Source organism: Rutilus rutilus (genome assembly GCF_951802725.1).
Source record: "Rutilus rutilus genome assembly, chromosome: 1".
Lineage (NCBI taxonomy): Eukaryota > Metazoa > Chordata > Actinopteri > Cypriniformes > Leuciscidae > Rutilus > Rutilus rutilus.
Window position 1 is genome coordinate 23,539,036 of NC_140209.1, and position 15,208 is coordinate 23,554,243.

At 38.4% G+C, this 15,208-nt stretch overlaps 2 protein-coding genes across 3 annotated transcripts in view; one reads left to right on the forward strand and one right to left on the reverse strand.

The window, feature by feature from the left end:
• Positions 1-1,099: 1,099 nt before the first annotated feature.
• On the forward strand, positions 1,100-8,244 carry LOC311277096 (uncharacterized protein). 2 transcript variants are annotated; one of them, XM_084387261.1, is made up of 3 exons: positions 1,100-2,342; positions 2,441-2,617; positions 7,586-8,244. In XM_084387261.1, the coding sequence occupies exons 1-3, from the start codon at positions 2,255-2,257 to the stop codon at positions 7,807-7,809; spliced, it is 489 nt and encodes a 162-aa protein (XP_084243387.1). In that variant the 5' UTR covers positions 1,100-2,254; the 3' UTR covers positions 7,810-8,244. The 2 variants fall into 2 exon arrangements, with proteins under 2 accessions (XP_084243387.1, XP_084243386.1); XM_084387260.1 differs by having other exon boundaries at positions 1,825-2,342; positions 7,583-8,244.
• The window catches only part of gucy2ca (guanylate cyclase 2Ca), a 37,688-nt gene continuing 30,658 nt past the window's right edge, over positions 8,179-15,208 (reverse strand). Inside the window, exons 18-27 of the mRNA XM_084386878.1 lie at positions 14,577-14,714; positions 13,956-14,044; positions 12,626-12,717; positions 12,393-12,551; positions 11,476-11,668; positions 10,632-10,806; positions 10,234-10,332; positions 10,059-10,153; positions 9,194-9,270; positions 8,179-8,718 (exon numbers count right to left, since the gene is read on the reverse strand). Of these exons, the coding sequence (XP_084243004.1) occupies positions 8,538-8,718; positions 9,194-9,270; positions 10,059-10,153; positions 10,234-10,332; positions 10,632-10,806; positions 11,476-11,668; positions 12,393-12,551; positions 12,626-12,717; positions 13,956-14,044; positions 14,577-14,714 (1,298 nt within the window). The 3' untranslated portion in view covers positions 8,179-8,537. The remainder of the gene's footprint in view (positions 8,719-9,193; positions 9,271-10,058; positions 10,154-10,233; positions 10,333-10,631; positions 10,807-11,475; positions 11,669-12,392; positions 12,552-12,625; positions 12,718-13,955; positions 14,045-14,576; positions 14,715-15,208) is intronic.

A 15,208-nucleotide genomic window follows, 5' to 3' on the forward strand; every position in this document is an offset into this window, starting at 1 on the left:
AGCTGCTCATTTTACAACATTTAATTTACAGAAACTAATAGTGGCAATTTATTAAAATGATACAATTTCTGTAATTTCATAAGTTTCGAGAACTGCATGTTTTTCAGGATTCACACTCGTTGCGACAAGTAACTTTTACAGTCATTCATGATTTTTGATGATAAAATTGAATCAAATTGATTAAAATCAATTTAACTGAATGATAAAAAAAAAAATTATTAAAAAATGATCAAATATATAAAATACCGATAAAATCTTCAGAGCTCGACATGACAAGAAAAATTCGTTCTATAAACTTCCATGAATTTTACATTTTTCAATGATTTTTAAAGATTATGATTTCCATATTTCATTGATTCTTGAAGATTCCAGTTGTCAATTTTCTTGATTTCCTTCCTATTTTTTAAAGGTATTATTTATTTCCAAGACTTTTTAAAGATTTTATTTGCATGGTTTAAAAAAAAAAAAAGAAGAAAAAAAGATTTCATTAATATCTTTGATTCTTAATGATTTTATTAATTTCCTTGATTTTTTTTTTTTTTATTGAAATATTATATTTATTTTCCATGGCTTTTCCAGGTCTAAAAATCATCACACTTTTGATATTCCCTCATATATCCAGGTTCTCCAAGACCATGTGAATCCTGGTTCTGAAATAAAATTGATAGTTCTTGAGGGAATGAATTAAATCGTATATTTAATTAAATTAGATTTAATAGTAGTTTTAGCTTATTTGAAAGTCTTGTTTTGTCTTATTTCTAATATGTTTAAGTCGCGACCCGCTGGATGAATTAGATCAAATTCTCTCTCTCTCTCTCTCTCTCTCTCTCTCTCTCTCTCTCTCTCTCTCTCTCTCTCTCTCTCTCTCTCTCTCTCTCTCTCTCTCTCTCTCTCTCTCTCTCTCTCTCGTTTTTTTAACATTAAAGGCAAAAGGAAAATGTGTGTTTTTGTGGTGAGGAAATCGAAAACTCAAGTTAAACTTTGATGTCCATGTGTGTTTTAAAGGCTGAACAGTTTTACACACGCAAGGGTGGAACACAATATTTTGAAAAAGGCCTCTTTTTACCCACACAATGAAAGTCAATGGGGTCCAAAGTTGTTACCCTAACATAAATTGTTATGCAGAAGAAAATCAGGAAAATGAGAAAATGTACATTTTTAAGTGAACTATTAGCAACTAGACCACACAGTAGTGAACACGCAATATTTGAATACGTAAAAAGTCTTATGAATGTCATTATATGAGATACAAAATATTACATCAAGTATCATGTATAGCAAAGATGCACAAACAATTTACAATCAAAACAGACAGGCATTTGTCTGCTAAAACAGATTTAGTTCTTAAGATGAAGATCATTTTGTCTTTTTATGGCATAATTTCGCATTTTTTTATAGGTTTGACTTGTTTGACAGTCAAAATATGAGAAAAAAGTAAAAATTGACAAAAATGTTATAGCTGTGAAATAAAAGGTAAAAACTTTAGAAAAGGTTACAAAATGGTAGAAATGATGACAAAATTTACAATTTCATCATTGTCATTTTAGGTCAGTTTTGAATGGTCATAAGTGTGACATTTCATAATTGACATTTTGTCCATTTTCTCATGATCTCAACTTTTTATACCATAATTAAGACATTTTGTCAATTTTGACTATTCTTTTATATTTTGACTTGTCAAATGACATCCTTGTCATTTTATATCAATTTAGACTTTACAATTTTAACTTGCATATTTGGCATTTTGTCCTTTTTTTACCTTTTTATCTCATAATTTTGACTTTTTCATGTCTCAATTTGGCCCTTTTCTCATAATCTCAACTTTTTATATCATAAGACATTGTCAGTCTTGACTTTTATCTCATATTTTGACTATTTCATTGTCATTTTATCCCATAATAATGACTTTTTAATCTCCTACAGTAATTTTGAGGCTAAGACACTTGACACTTGATCTGACGAATCAAATTCAGACATTTAAAGGTGAACAGATACTTTTTGGAGCCACACTTTTTATAAAATGTTTAGTTTAGTATGTTATGAAGAACTTCAGAAAACAACATGTGGTTAAAAATAAAGTTGGGTTTCCTCTCGTTTCTCTCCGTCTCTCTCTTCTGCTGGTCTTTTTGTCTCTAGAGACTCGATCAGTGATTCATTCTCTCCGACATCTCAAATGAAGAAGTGAAACGTCGCTGCGCTGCTATCCTTCACCTCTCATGATCTCTCTGTTCTTCTCAGTTTTATATCAGCAGTGATGGAGAAGAGATTATGTCCTTCTGGGCTTCGCTGGGATTCTCTGCTCAGACAATGCATCTCTCTTGAATCCCTGGGACTGACGTCAGGTGAGTGAATCTGCTGCTGTATAATCTTCTTCTTGGCTGCTCGTGGATGTTGAGATGTGTGTGTGTGTGTGTGTGTGTGTGTGTGTGTGTGTGTGTAGCGGTTCCTCCACCCGTGTTGAGCACCAGAGGTCCGGGTCCGGGTCAGCATCAGTCCTGGCTCGCCATCAGCCCTGGCGTGTGGATCTGTGTCGGGCTGCTCGCCAGCGGCTCGGTTCTTGTGCTGCTCCTCTGGTTCATCATCTACAAACGTCACACCAGGACCTCACAGAACACAGGTACTAAAGTCCCATTCACAACAACAACTATATAACTGACTTCTGCAGCTGATGAACGATTGAAACACTGACAGCCAATCAGAATCCATCCGACTTCAAAGAGAAATAACAGCTGAATTGAACAAGAACTACAACTGACTTCCAGACACAGTCTTAGATTAAATCAACTGAAGATAAAAGAAGACATTAAATATCTGAAGATCTCAGCAGAGGAGTATTAAACAACTCCACAACATCTACAAAAGTTTTTATTGAGAATTCACAAAGGTTTAACTCTGTGTTTCATTTGAAGTCACCATAACACTGATCAGTGTTTCCATTAGTTGGTCTCTTAAGAAACAAACAGTGGTTATTATCCATTTATTCACTTTTTGAGCACAGACCTGAAAATGAAATTTCCTGCTTAAACTCGTAAATCTTGAATGCTTTGGAGCGCAGGCTGAATTTTAAAGTGAAAAAAGTTTTTAAAAAAGTGAACGAGAAAAAAGTATAAAATTTTATATTTATTGTTATGAAAAATGTGCAAAGACACAATTTTATGAATGCCATATTTAAACAAGCTTTGTTCCAAATTTGAGGTTTATATCTCAAAAATGTGCTTTCAGTGTTATTTTGTTTGTGCGCAGTACCAATTCGTGAACAAGAAGAGGGATCATAAAATGCATGGTTTTTTTTTTTTGTTTTTTTTTATGTACTAGGCTACATAAAAAAAAACATGCATTTTATGATCCCTCTTCTTTTCTAAATGATTAACATTTTGTAGATTCTGCAAGGTTTATGTATGACCTCAACTTAACATAAAGGCTATTTTTAAAACACCAAAGAGTGCAATATGCTGATAAAATAAGTAATAAAACATCCATCCTTTGTTTTCAAATCTAATACCGTTTAACTACGATTTGAAGTGAATCATTCTGAATGATGGCTTTTGAATTCAGTCAAATACTTATGAACCAACCTTCAAGTTCGATTTTTCCATTCCACTGCGATACTTTTTTTTGTTGTTGATGTTTTTATATGTAAAAGCGCTAGACGGATGTCTTTAACCCTCTGCTGCACTTTGGTTATTTTTGACCGAAATGTTTTTAATTTATTTATTTGTTACTTTATCTGAATGGTACGAAACTTGGTAAAGGTTTTGGCACTTGCTGTGTGAACACACACACACAAAAAAAATGTTGACATGATTCAAAAAACATTAAATGGTCCTGAAAACAATAGTCATGCTTTTATTGTTCACAATTAAAAATGAGCGCATTGGAAATAAATGAATTGACGAATTTCATTTAGTGCAAGCGTTTGGTACTGCACGCAAACAAAATCTCACTGAAAGCAAATTTTTTGAGATATCAACCTAAACTTGTTTAGATATGGCATTCGTGAAATTGTATCTTTGTGCATTTTTCATTGCATAAATAAAAATAAAAAAAAAGTCTTTTTCACTTTAGCAATAATCTGCGAGTTGTCGTCTTTACAAAGAGACAAAACTTCAGTCTGCCTCCAAAGCATTCAAGATTTACAAGTTTGAGCTAGAAATGTCATTTTCAGGTCTATGCTCAAAAAGGGAATAGGGCAATTCCGCGCAAAACTGTCACATCCATAACGCCAACTAAATACCATGGCATTGTGTTGGTATTATGGATGTGACAGTTTTGCATGGAATTGCCCAAAAAATGGATTATAACTACTGCATAAATTTGATTTTAGTACCATCACATCCCCTAAAAATACAAAATATTAAATAAAAACCATTATCAAAATAAAATATAGTAGGGCCTACAATCATTTCATTAAAATAAAAAATGTAAAACATCCAGTCATTTTTGACCAACACGCAAACAGCACTTAGTTAGCAGTTAATGGTTGACAAGGCGCTCTAAAAACGCAGCTCTCAAGTTAAAAGAGGTTAAAATAAAAAAAGATGTATAAAAACAATGGAAAAGCAGCACGATGGAATGCAAAAGTGTGTTCTGTGTGAACGGCCCAAGAGGTCCAATAAAGGAGTTTCTACCCAATGAAACCTCACGCGCACACTTCAGTGAGTTTCTGTTCCTCTCGTGGGGTCAGGAGGGTGATGAGGGGTCTTCAGGGACTGTCCCATGTCTCACGTCTTCATCACACACACGCATGCATCCGTTACCTCAGGACGCAGAACGCAACTCTTAAACCAGCGGAAGAACCCAACGACACCCGTGAGCTAAATTTAACCCCAGCATTTTCAGACTCGTGCGAGAGGGTCAAAGAGTTCAGTGTTTATATGTGATTATAATGATTCAGTGCTGAGGGCGAATATGAGTGAATCACAACTGTAGAATGCCTTTCGTCTTAGTCTCGACCTCTCATCTGATGCAGTTCCTGTCAGATCACTTATATTCTCTGTTATGTGTCGCTCCATCGTGTCAAGGCCAACCTTACGTCCCTGCTTAAAACACGAAAATGTGTTTTGTGTGATCTCAGAGCACACCGTCATCAGTGAGATCAGGTGTGAAATCTGTTGTGTTTTCTGAATCATAATGCACCATGATTCATAAGAACACAGCAGTTTAACCCTGTGAAACAGAACCTGTCTGAGTGTTATGCAAACCTTTATCCCTCTGAGAAATAACACTGAAAGATGACAAATATTCCACTTTTAGTACTGTTTACTTAGTCACAACACTATTACTAGTGCTGATGAAACCTGTAACACTAGAACACACCTTAACAACTGCATAGCAGCACACATTAAAAAAACATTCTGAACACTTTAGAACTGAATGGCAACACGCAAAAAAAAAACTCAGAACACTTTAGAACTGGATGACAAAAAACCACTCGGAACACTTTAGAACTGCTTAGCAACACTAAAAACCACTCTGAACACATTGGAACTGCATGACAACACACTAAAAACCACTCTGAACACTTTAGAAATGCATTTCAACACATTAAAAAACACTCGGAACACATTGGAACTACATGACAACACACCGAAAAACACTCGGAACACTTTAGACCTGCATAGCAACACTAAAAACCACTCGGAACACTTTAGAAATGCATTTCAACACATTAAAAAACACTCGGAACACTTTAGAACTGCATAGCAACACTAAAAAAACACCCAGAACACTTTAGAACTGCATGACAACACATTAAAAACCACTCTGAACACTTTAGAACTGCATTTCAACACATTAAAAAACACTCAGAACACATTAAAACTGCATGACAACACATTAAAAAAACACTCGGAACACTTTAGAACTGCATAGCAACACAAAAAAAAACACTCAGAACACTTTAGAACTGCATGACAACACACTAAAAAACACTCGGAACACTTTAGAAATGCATTTCAACACATTAAAAAACACTCGGAACACATTGGAACTACATGACAACACACCGAAAACCACTCGGAACACTTTAGACCTGCATAGCAACACTAAAAACCACTCTGAACACTTTAGAACTGCATAACAACACACTGAAAACCACTCGGAACACTTTAGAAATGCATTTCAACACATTAAAAAACACTTGGAACACATTGGAACTACATGACAACACACCGAAAACCACTCGGAACACTTTAGACCTGCATAGCAACACTAAAAACCACTCGGAACACTTTAGAACTGCATAACAACACACTAAAAACCACTCTGAACACTTTAGAAATGCATTTCAACACATTAAAAAACACTCGGAACACATTGGAACTACATGACAACACACCGAAAACCACTCGGAACACTTTAGACCTGCATAGCAACACTAAAAAACCACTCAGAACACTTTAGAACTGCATAGCAGCACTAAAAATATTTCGGAACACTTTAGAACAGCATAGCAACACTAAAAATAATTCGGAACACTTTAGAACAGCATAGCAACACTAAAAAACACTCTGAACACTTTAGACCTGCATAGCAACACTAAAAACCACTCGGAACACTTTAGACCAGCATAGCAAAACTAAAAAAAACACCCAGAACACATTGGAACTTCATGACAACACACTAAAAACCACTCTGAACACTTTAGAAATGCATTTCAACACATTAAAAAACACTCGGAACACATTGGAACTACATGACAACACACCGAAAACCACTCGGAACACTTTAGACCTGCATAGCAACACTAAAAACCACTCTGAACACTTTAGAACTGCATAACAACACACTGAAAACCACTCGGAACACTTTAGAAATGCATTTCAACACATTAAAAAACACTTGGAACACATTGGAACTACATGACAACACACCGAAAACCACTCGGAACACTTTAGACCTGCATAGCAACACTAAAAACCACTCGGAACACTTTAGAACTGCATAACAACACACTAAAAACCACTCTGAACACTTTAGAAATGCATTTCAACACATTAAAAAACACTCGGAACACATTGGAACTACATGACAACACACCGAAAACCACTCGGAACACTTTAGACCTGCATAGCAACACTAAAAAACCACTCAGAACACTTTAGAACTGCATAGCAGCACTAAAAATATTTCGGAACACTTTAGAACAGCATAGCAACACTAAAAATAATTCGGAACACTTTAGAACAGCATAGCAACACTAAAAAACACTCTGAACACTTTAGACCTGCATAGCAACACTAAAAACCACTCGGAACACTTTAGACCAGCATAGCAACACTAAAAAAAACACCCAGAACACATTGGAACTTCATGACAACACACTAAAAACCACTCTGAACACTTTAGAAATGCATTTCAACACATTAAAAAACACTCGGAACACATTGGAACTACATGACAACACACCGAAAACCACTCGGAACACTTTAGACCTGCATAGCAACACCCCAGCAACCACAACACTCAAGTATTGTAATAGTGAGGACTTTTCTTGGGGAAATCTAGTTAGCATTAGTGGCCACAGTATAAATCAGCTGTTTGTTCTAACTCACTCACTAGTCAGTGTTGTTTTTCTGTCCAGCAGGTGAAAAGGACACTACACCTCACACAACGACAGCGGTTGAACAGGAAGAGGAAGCCCACTGGCTGCATCTCAACGGCCAGACACAGGAAGTGCCAGTCAGTGCGGGGGCCTGTGGGCGGGGCCTGTGCAACGGGTGGGCGGAGCACGGACTTCCACTTCCTGCCACAGAACTGGGAGACTCCGCCCTCGTCACCGCCAAAACTGGACAACCTGTTGAAGTCTGACGAGGAACAGCAGAACTCATTCTGATAGTAAATAATGTGAAAATCATCCAACCTACCAGTTCTGCTCTTGATATGATCCAGTTTGTATTCATGTTCACATCAAACTGCAAAACAGTAAAACACATGAAATCAAACCTGGATCTCAGCTCATGTGTGCAGCTGTAAGGTCTTGTCAGGCTTCAGAGAACCGATTCATCGTCACTTTTTTAAAAGATGAATATTTTCATCTGTGTATGTTTTGGGAGATTTCCAGCACACTGATGAGAGTCATATTTGTTCATAAACATTTATTTGGCTCTGTGACTCATTGCTTATGTTCCTCTAGTGTAAGTTGTAGTGTCTGCTAAATGCATACAAAAAGACGTATGGTTTTCCCCCCTCTGTTTGTTTATTAATAAGCAAGTTTGGTTAATAAAATCATCTAAATAAAACACAGTTTGTTCTCTTATTGTCTATATGAGTAAGAAACAATTATGAAGTCATATTGTACATTACATACATCATTCATTTTAAAATCAACCGTTTCAGAATGATTTAATGATTGAATAAATCAATGGGGTTTTTATGAACACTGAAACACAATGAGCAACACTTCATATAGTTAAATACATACAGGTGTGTGTGTGTGTGTGTTCTCTACAGGTGTGTTGTGGGGTCGGTCAGGTGCAGGTATTCGGGCTGGCAGTCGCTGCTGTGAGTGTGTGTGTGAGTGTGTGTGTGTGCGTTCTCTACAGGTGTGTTGTGGGGTCGGTCAGGTGCAGGTATTCGGGCTGGCCGTCGCTGCTGTGAGTGTGTGTGTGTGTTCGCCGCTGGCGTGTAGAGAGTGTTTTCCGCCGCTCGTTCCCGCGTGTTTCCAGCGTGGAGACGATCCTCTCGGCCAGATCCTGTTGCAGACGCTGGAAGTTCTCACTGCGGATCAAAAGACACACACAGAAAGATTCAACGTGTGTGTGTGAGCATCAGTGATGTTGATGATCTTAAACAGCAGGAGTTTTCAAAAACAAAACATTATTTTATAGAATGAAATATTAGATACAGTAAGTTCAATCTTTTTAAACACTACAATATATTTTGTGAAAGGCACTTTAAAAATAAATCTGACTTGAAAGTTTTTCTTCAGGTTTATACATCTAACATGAGTCTAATAGAGGGTAGAATATACAGTTTAACTACAAAAAGACAATTATTTTGTAGTTTACATTTAGTGGTGAAATGTAAGTAACTTGACGTCTTGTTTACTGAACTGTTGTATAAAAGCAACATCACACTCCCAACTGAAGTTGCTGTGAATTGTGGCCATATGTCATTCTGATCATTCTGCATGTGTAAATGTCTTTCTGGTGAGTATTTTATTATTACAGGACAAAAGTGTTGGTGGTCTTACGCTGTTGGTGGTGTCGGCAGGTTGTATTTCTGCCCGGTGACTCCAGTCAACCAGTAAGTCATCTCCTTCCCTTTACCCTGAAACACACACACACACACACACACACATTGTGAGTCTCTGCTGTGACTGTGAACTCTTCTTCAACAGTCTACAATTGGCTGGAACTTGAAATAAGAGCCTGCGATTGGACGGAAGCTGAAATAAGAGCCTGCGATTGGACGGGAGATGAAATAAGAGCCTGCGATTGGACAGGAGATGAAATAAGAGCCTGTGATTGGTCTGAAGATGAAATTAGAGCCTGTGATTGGAGAGAATCTGAAATAAAAGCCAGCGATTAGACAGAAGCTGAAATAAGAGCCTGCGATTGGACGGGAGCTGAAATAAGAGCCTGTGATTGGACAGAATCTGAAATAAAAGCCAGCGATTAGACAGAAGCTGAAATAAGAACCTGCGATTGGACGGGAGCTGAAATAAGAGCCTATGATTGGACAGAATCTGAAATAAAAGCCAGCGATTAGACAGAAGCTGAAATAAGAGCCTGCGATTGGACGGGAGCTGAAATTAGAGCCTGTGATTGGAGAGAATCTGAAATAAAAGCCAGCGATTAGACAGAAGCTGAAATAAGAGCCTGCGATTGGACGGGAGCTGAAATAAGAGCCTATGATTGGACAGAATCTGAAATAAAAGCCAGCGATTAGACAGAAGCTGAAATAAGAGCCTGCGATTGGACGGGAGCTGAAATAAGAGCCTGTGATTGGACAGAATCTGAAATAAAAGCCAGCGATTAGACAGAAGCTGAAATGAGAGCCTTCCATTGGCTAGAAGATTAAATAAGAGCCTGTGATTGGCTGACATCTCTCCTCACCTTCAGGTGTGTTTCTCCTCTGCGCTCGCACTCAAACTGACAGTCGGTTCGGTGCAGGATTTGGATGGTCGGCTCGCTCACATGAATCCTCAGAGCTGGAAAACACATCAGCTGCTTCACTGAAGAGTATGTTTTTGTATGTGAGTATATGTGAATGTGTGTGTTTGTGTCTTACGCAGGCCCGTAGACTCCATACGTGACGCCGTGTTGACCGTATCTCCAAATAGACAGTAACGTGGCATCTTATTACCCACCACACCTGCTGCACATGGACCTACACAAACACACACACACACGGCTAGTAAGAGTAAGTTAGTTATTACACTAACCGTGCATTATAATCATGTGTCTATTTAACAAAATGTATAAGATAAGATTTGCAAATTGGTTTAAAATAGCAGAAATGGCTGAGCTCGACATCCAAATGGACAGAACTTGATATTTGAATGATTTTTTGGCTGATTTATGCATTTTGACCAGTAGGTGTCGCTGCCACAAGTCGTTGCAGGAATGATTTCTAGTAAGTTTCCCGAATAACATCATCTCAGTTTTCTTCTTCCGGTGTGTCTGTACCTGAATGTATCCCGATACGGATCCACAGTGGGATTCCCGGCAGGTGTCTGAGCTGGAACGTCCCCATGAACTCCAGGATGTCCAGAGCCATGAGACAGATGTCCACCGCGTGCCTGTTCCCGTTGCGTTTCGGCAGTCCGGACGCCACCATGTATGCGTCACCGATGGTCTCCACCTGAACACGAATATTTAATCACATTCTGCCCTTCAGGTTTTTTTATTTTTTATTATTATATTAAAACAAAAATATTTTTTTTAAATCATTCAAATATACAGTCAAACCAAAAATGATTCAGACACCAGATTAGAGTTTTTATATTTTTTTGCTAGTGGGTGCAGGACACTATAGTTCATTAATGTTAGTGAGGATAGCAAAATAAAGTAAACTGTGAAATATTATACCTAAAGATTCTTCATAAAGTGACTACCAGTAAAATTAAAAAAAAATTGGGACCAAAAATTATGCAGACACTTTGACCGGACCATGTTTTTATGGTTGCATATTAATAAATGCAACCTTTTTACACCACAGACTGAACAAAATTAAGCATTTGTTTGGTAATTTGTTGAGCTAAATTGGTATTTTCTAATTGTGTAGTTAAATTTAACAGCTGACAGATATTCAACATAATACATGTGTGAGACAGTCTAACAGAAGGATCAATTGATTGGATAAGAGTTCTTGTCATATTTTATTACCATTTTCTAAACTGTAGCGAAATTAACTGTGATAATGTGAGAAATGTTGAAGGTGTCTGAATAAATTTTGGTTAGACTGTATATTTTTTTAAATAATAAATCATTAAAAGTGGTTGACTGTCTGCTAGACGTTCCCTCAGAGCACCTTGTAGACGTCGTGGTGGTCGAGGATGCTGTCGAAGTTCTTGTAGATGTCGTTGAGCATGTCCACCACCTCCATGGGCGTGCTGTGGTGGCAGAGGGTGGTGAAGCCCACGATGTCGCTGAAGTAGATGGTGACCTCGTCGTACAGCTCGGGCTCCACGCGACCCGTCTCCTTCAGAGAGCGCACCACCGGCCTGTGTGAGAGACAGTCTGATGCTCAGAACACACACACTGGGGTTTCAGACGCTTTATCACGTCAGGGTCACTTCTGCTGCTCGCCCAGCTGCTATGTGTTAGCTAGAGAGTCCTAAGTAGCTGCTAGGGCATAGCTATGTGGTTGCTAGGCAGTTACTAGGGCATTGCTATGACTTTGCTAGGGCATTGCTATGTGGTTGCTAGGGTATTTCTATGTAGTTTCTTGGCAGTTTCTAGGACATTGCTATGAGGTTGCTGGGGAGTTGTTAGGACATTGCTATTTTTTAGCTAGGCACTAGGCAGTTGCTAGTGTGTCATGGGTCGTTGCTAGGGTGTTACAAGGCAATTGCTAGGACAACGCTATGTGATTGCTACGTATTTGTTAGGATGTCCTGTGTGGAAGCTAGCATGTTGCTAGGCAGTTCCTACGGCATCAGTATGTGGTTGCTGGGCAGTTGCTAGGGGGTTCTGGGTGGTTACTGGGGTGTTGCTAGGCAGTTACTAGGGCATCTCTTTGACTTTGATATGACATTGCTTTGTGATTGCTAGGCAGTTGCTAGAATATCCTGGATGATTGCTAATGTGTTGCTAGGCAGTTGCAAGGATCTTCTGGGTGGTTGCAAGGGTGTTGCTAAGCAGTTGCTAGGGTGTTCTCAGTGGGAGTTAGCTGTACATGAAGTGTGTGTGTGTGTGTGTGTGTGTGTGTGTGTGTGTGTGTCTGACCCCGGCAGCAGCATGAAGTTGAGCTGATCGGCTCGGTCTCTCTCGGCCTTGTACAGGGCCGTTCTCTCCTCCACCAGGTGCTCCAGGTTCCTGGAGTACATCTGCAGCCGGCGGATCAAGTTGTCCATGTAGCTGGCGTTGGCCTGGTTATGAAAGTTACTGTAGAAACACACACCAGCACGTCAGTATGTGCTCACGACTCGGGTGAAACGCGAGCGGCGTCACTCACGCACCTGAAGATCTTCCCCAGAGCGCCCTCGATCCGCTTGAAGTCCGGACGCTTCTCTGCATCCTCCTCCCAGCAGCTCTTGATCAGCACGAACAGCTACAAAAATAAGTGCTGTTTACATTTAAATACACCTATATTTCACATTTCAACAACATAGTTCAAATCAGCAATAAAATCGGACATGAACTATTTCATAAATGTTGTTTCTTGCACACAAATAGCCTTAAAAACTTTCATTTTAACCTCGTCCAGCCAATACGCGCATGCAGTCCTACAAGCTTGGATACTTCAAGCTGGTGTGACGTCATTTCAAACAAAATCAGGCCAAAACAATTTTATTTTGCACTTAGTTTGAGGAGTTCGAAACAATTTGCCTAATTGAACTTTCCAGAAAAGTTTGCTCCGGCTGGTAAGCGCCTTTAAACTCCCATTGGTCAGTGGTGATGATGTAATAGGAGGGTGTGGCTCTGAGGCTCCGCCTTCTTTGAGGTGTAAATCTTTTCTGTTCTTTTCTTCTGTTCAGTCCATCGAGGTCAGACGTGAGTAAAAACATGAACATACTGGAGAGCTGCTTTATAGTAGAAAATGAGCTTGTAATTCTAATCGAAAGAGACACTGACAGTTTTTTCATATTTAATACTATTATTAAATATGATAATAATATTATTAAGTATATAATTAAGTAAATTAATACTGCTGCTTTAAAGCAATCTATTGTATAAAGAGCTGGTACAAACATATCCACATCGCAATGATCAGATGCTTTCTTAACTGCTGTTTTCTTACCGCTGTCATTTTGTGTTTATTTAGTTGTGTTTAAATGAATACATTTTTAGCTAACTGTGATTTTGTATATGTACATTTCTGAAATACATAACTTAGACAGTCACCTCTGATAACATATCACTCTTAATTGAAAGATGGATCATGCATTTTCTGTAAAGCTGCTTTGAAACAATGTGTATTGTGAAAAGCGCTTATACAAATAAATGTGAATTTAATTTAATTTACTTTATTTTGTTATTGAGATTTTTTGTTAATATATTTTCATCTAGACGTCGCTGTAAGCAGTGTGGACGGCGTCGGAGTATTTTTCAAACTTTTTTCCCCTAAGCGAAGAACAAAAACAAACTGTTGCCATAGTAACCGGTGCTTCGAACAACAGCCGCAGTGACACGGTTGGCTGTTTTATTTAGAAGGCGGGGCTTCCTTTGCTAGAGCTGCAATATTTGGGTGTTTCAGTGTCTCCCATTCTTAGTAACACAAGTGAACTGTTTTTTTTTTTGTAGTAGTAGTAGTAGTAGTATGTACTGTACAGTCTCTGGTAAGGGTACCTCTGCTTCAGTTTCTCCAACAGACTCAAAACTCAGATCCGGTCGGAAGACGTTCGGGCCCCGCGGACACTGAACGCGATAGATTTTCTCTAGAAGAAATAAGACGAACAGCACACAGAGAAAGAAAGAGTGAGAAACAGATGTGTTTTTTTAGATCAGACGAGCTCATCAAATATTATCCTTTAGATCAGGGATTCCCAAATGTTTTAATTAGCCAAACCCCTTTGACCTAAAATATTTTCTTGAAGTCACCCTGAGATTTTAAGTTTAACAATTTATTAGTTTAAACGTTTATTAATTTTATTAGTTTATTATATATGAACTAATTTAAATATTTTAATAAAAATAAGTATATTTAAATCTCTGTACTTAATGAAGTACTCTACTTAATTAATATATGTAAAATATTATATGTATGTATATATATATATGTAATAAAATACTTATTACTTATTATTATAAGCTTTTTTAACTAGAACAACACGACAGTCATGGGTTCGATTCCCAGGGAACGCACAAACTACAAATGAAGTCGCTTTGCAAACAAGCCTCTGCTAAATGCACAATATTTATTCTCCACATGTATGAGATAATCTAACTCTCTCTGATGTGTGTTTGTACCTGCCGTATCGGAGCAGCAGCTGGTGTGAAACGGGCTCTTCCTCAGGATGATCTCCTGCGAGATGATTGCAAAACTGTAGACGTCGCCCTTCTGAGAGATTCCCTGAACACGCATGTGCTCCGGCGCCGTCCACAGGTCTGACACAGAAAAACACTTTAGTTATTTTCTTGACATGTTTTCAATGACTTATAGAGACTCTGAATGTTAAACTGACACTCCACAAACTGTCAGCAGCTTTATGTTAAGAGCCCATATTCTGCCCTTTTACATGGTCTTGATGTTGTTTTTAGCTCTACTAGAACAGGTTTTCTGCTTGAATGTTGAATATTTTCCCCAAATTCTCAATTGTTGCAGCTCCTCTCTTCCCTGTCCGTCCGTAACGCTCTGTTTAGTTCCTGTCTCTATGAAGGCCCTCCTTCTGAAAAGCACACTGTGCTCTGATTGGTCAGCTGGATCGGTGTGGTGTGATTGGTCGAGCGCTTCGAATGTGTTCAGGAAATGTGCCGCACCTAATTACCATAACCGCCAGTTTAATTCACCACTAACTAACTCAATCAGGCCCCGCCCCTTTATTCTGCATATTAATTATTTAAATGAGGAATATTGTGACGTGTTCGTTCCCGGAAGAAAC

Excerpts from the sequence above, each read along its gene's own strand:
- LOC311277096 (XM_084387260.1), top strand. The coding sequence starts at position 2,255 with ATGGAGAAGAGATTATGTCCTTCTGGGCTTCGCTGGGATTCTCTGCTC. Across the intron at positions 2,343-2,440 it reads ATCCCTGGGACTGACGTCAG|CGGTTCCTCCACCCGTGTTG; the intron begins GTGAGTGAATCT and ends GTGTGTGTGTAG. Across the intron at positions 2,618-7,582 it reads CAGGACCTCACAGAACACAG|CAGGTGAAAAGGACACTACA; the intron begins GTACTAAAGTCC and ends TTTTCTGTCCAG.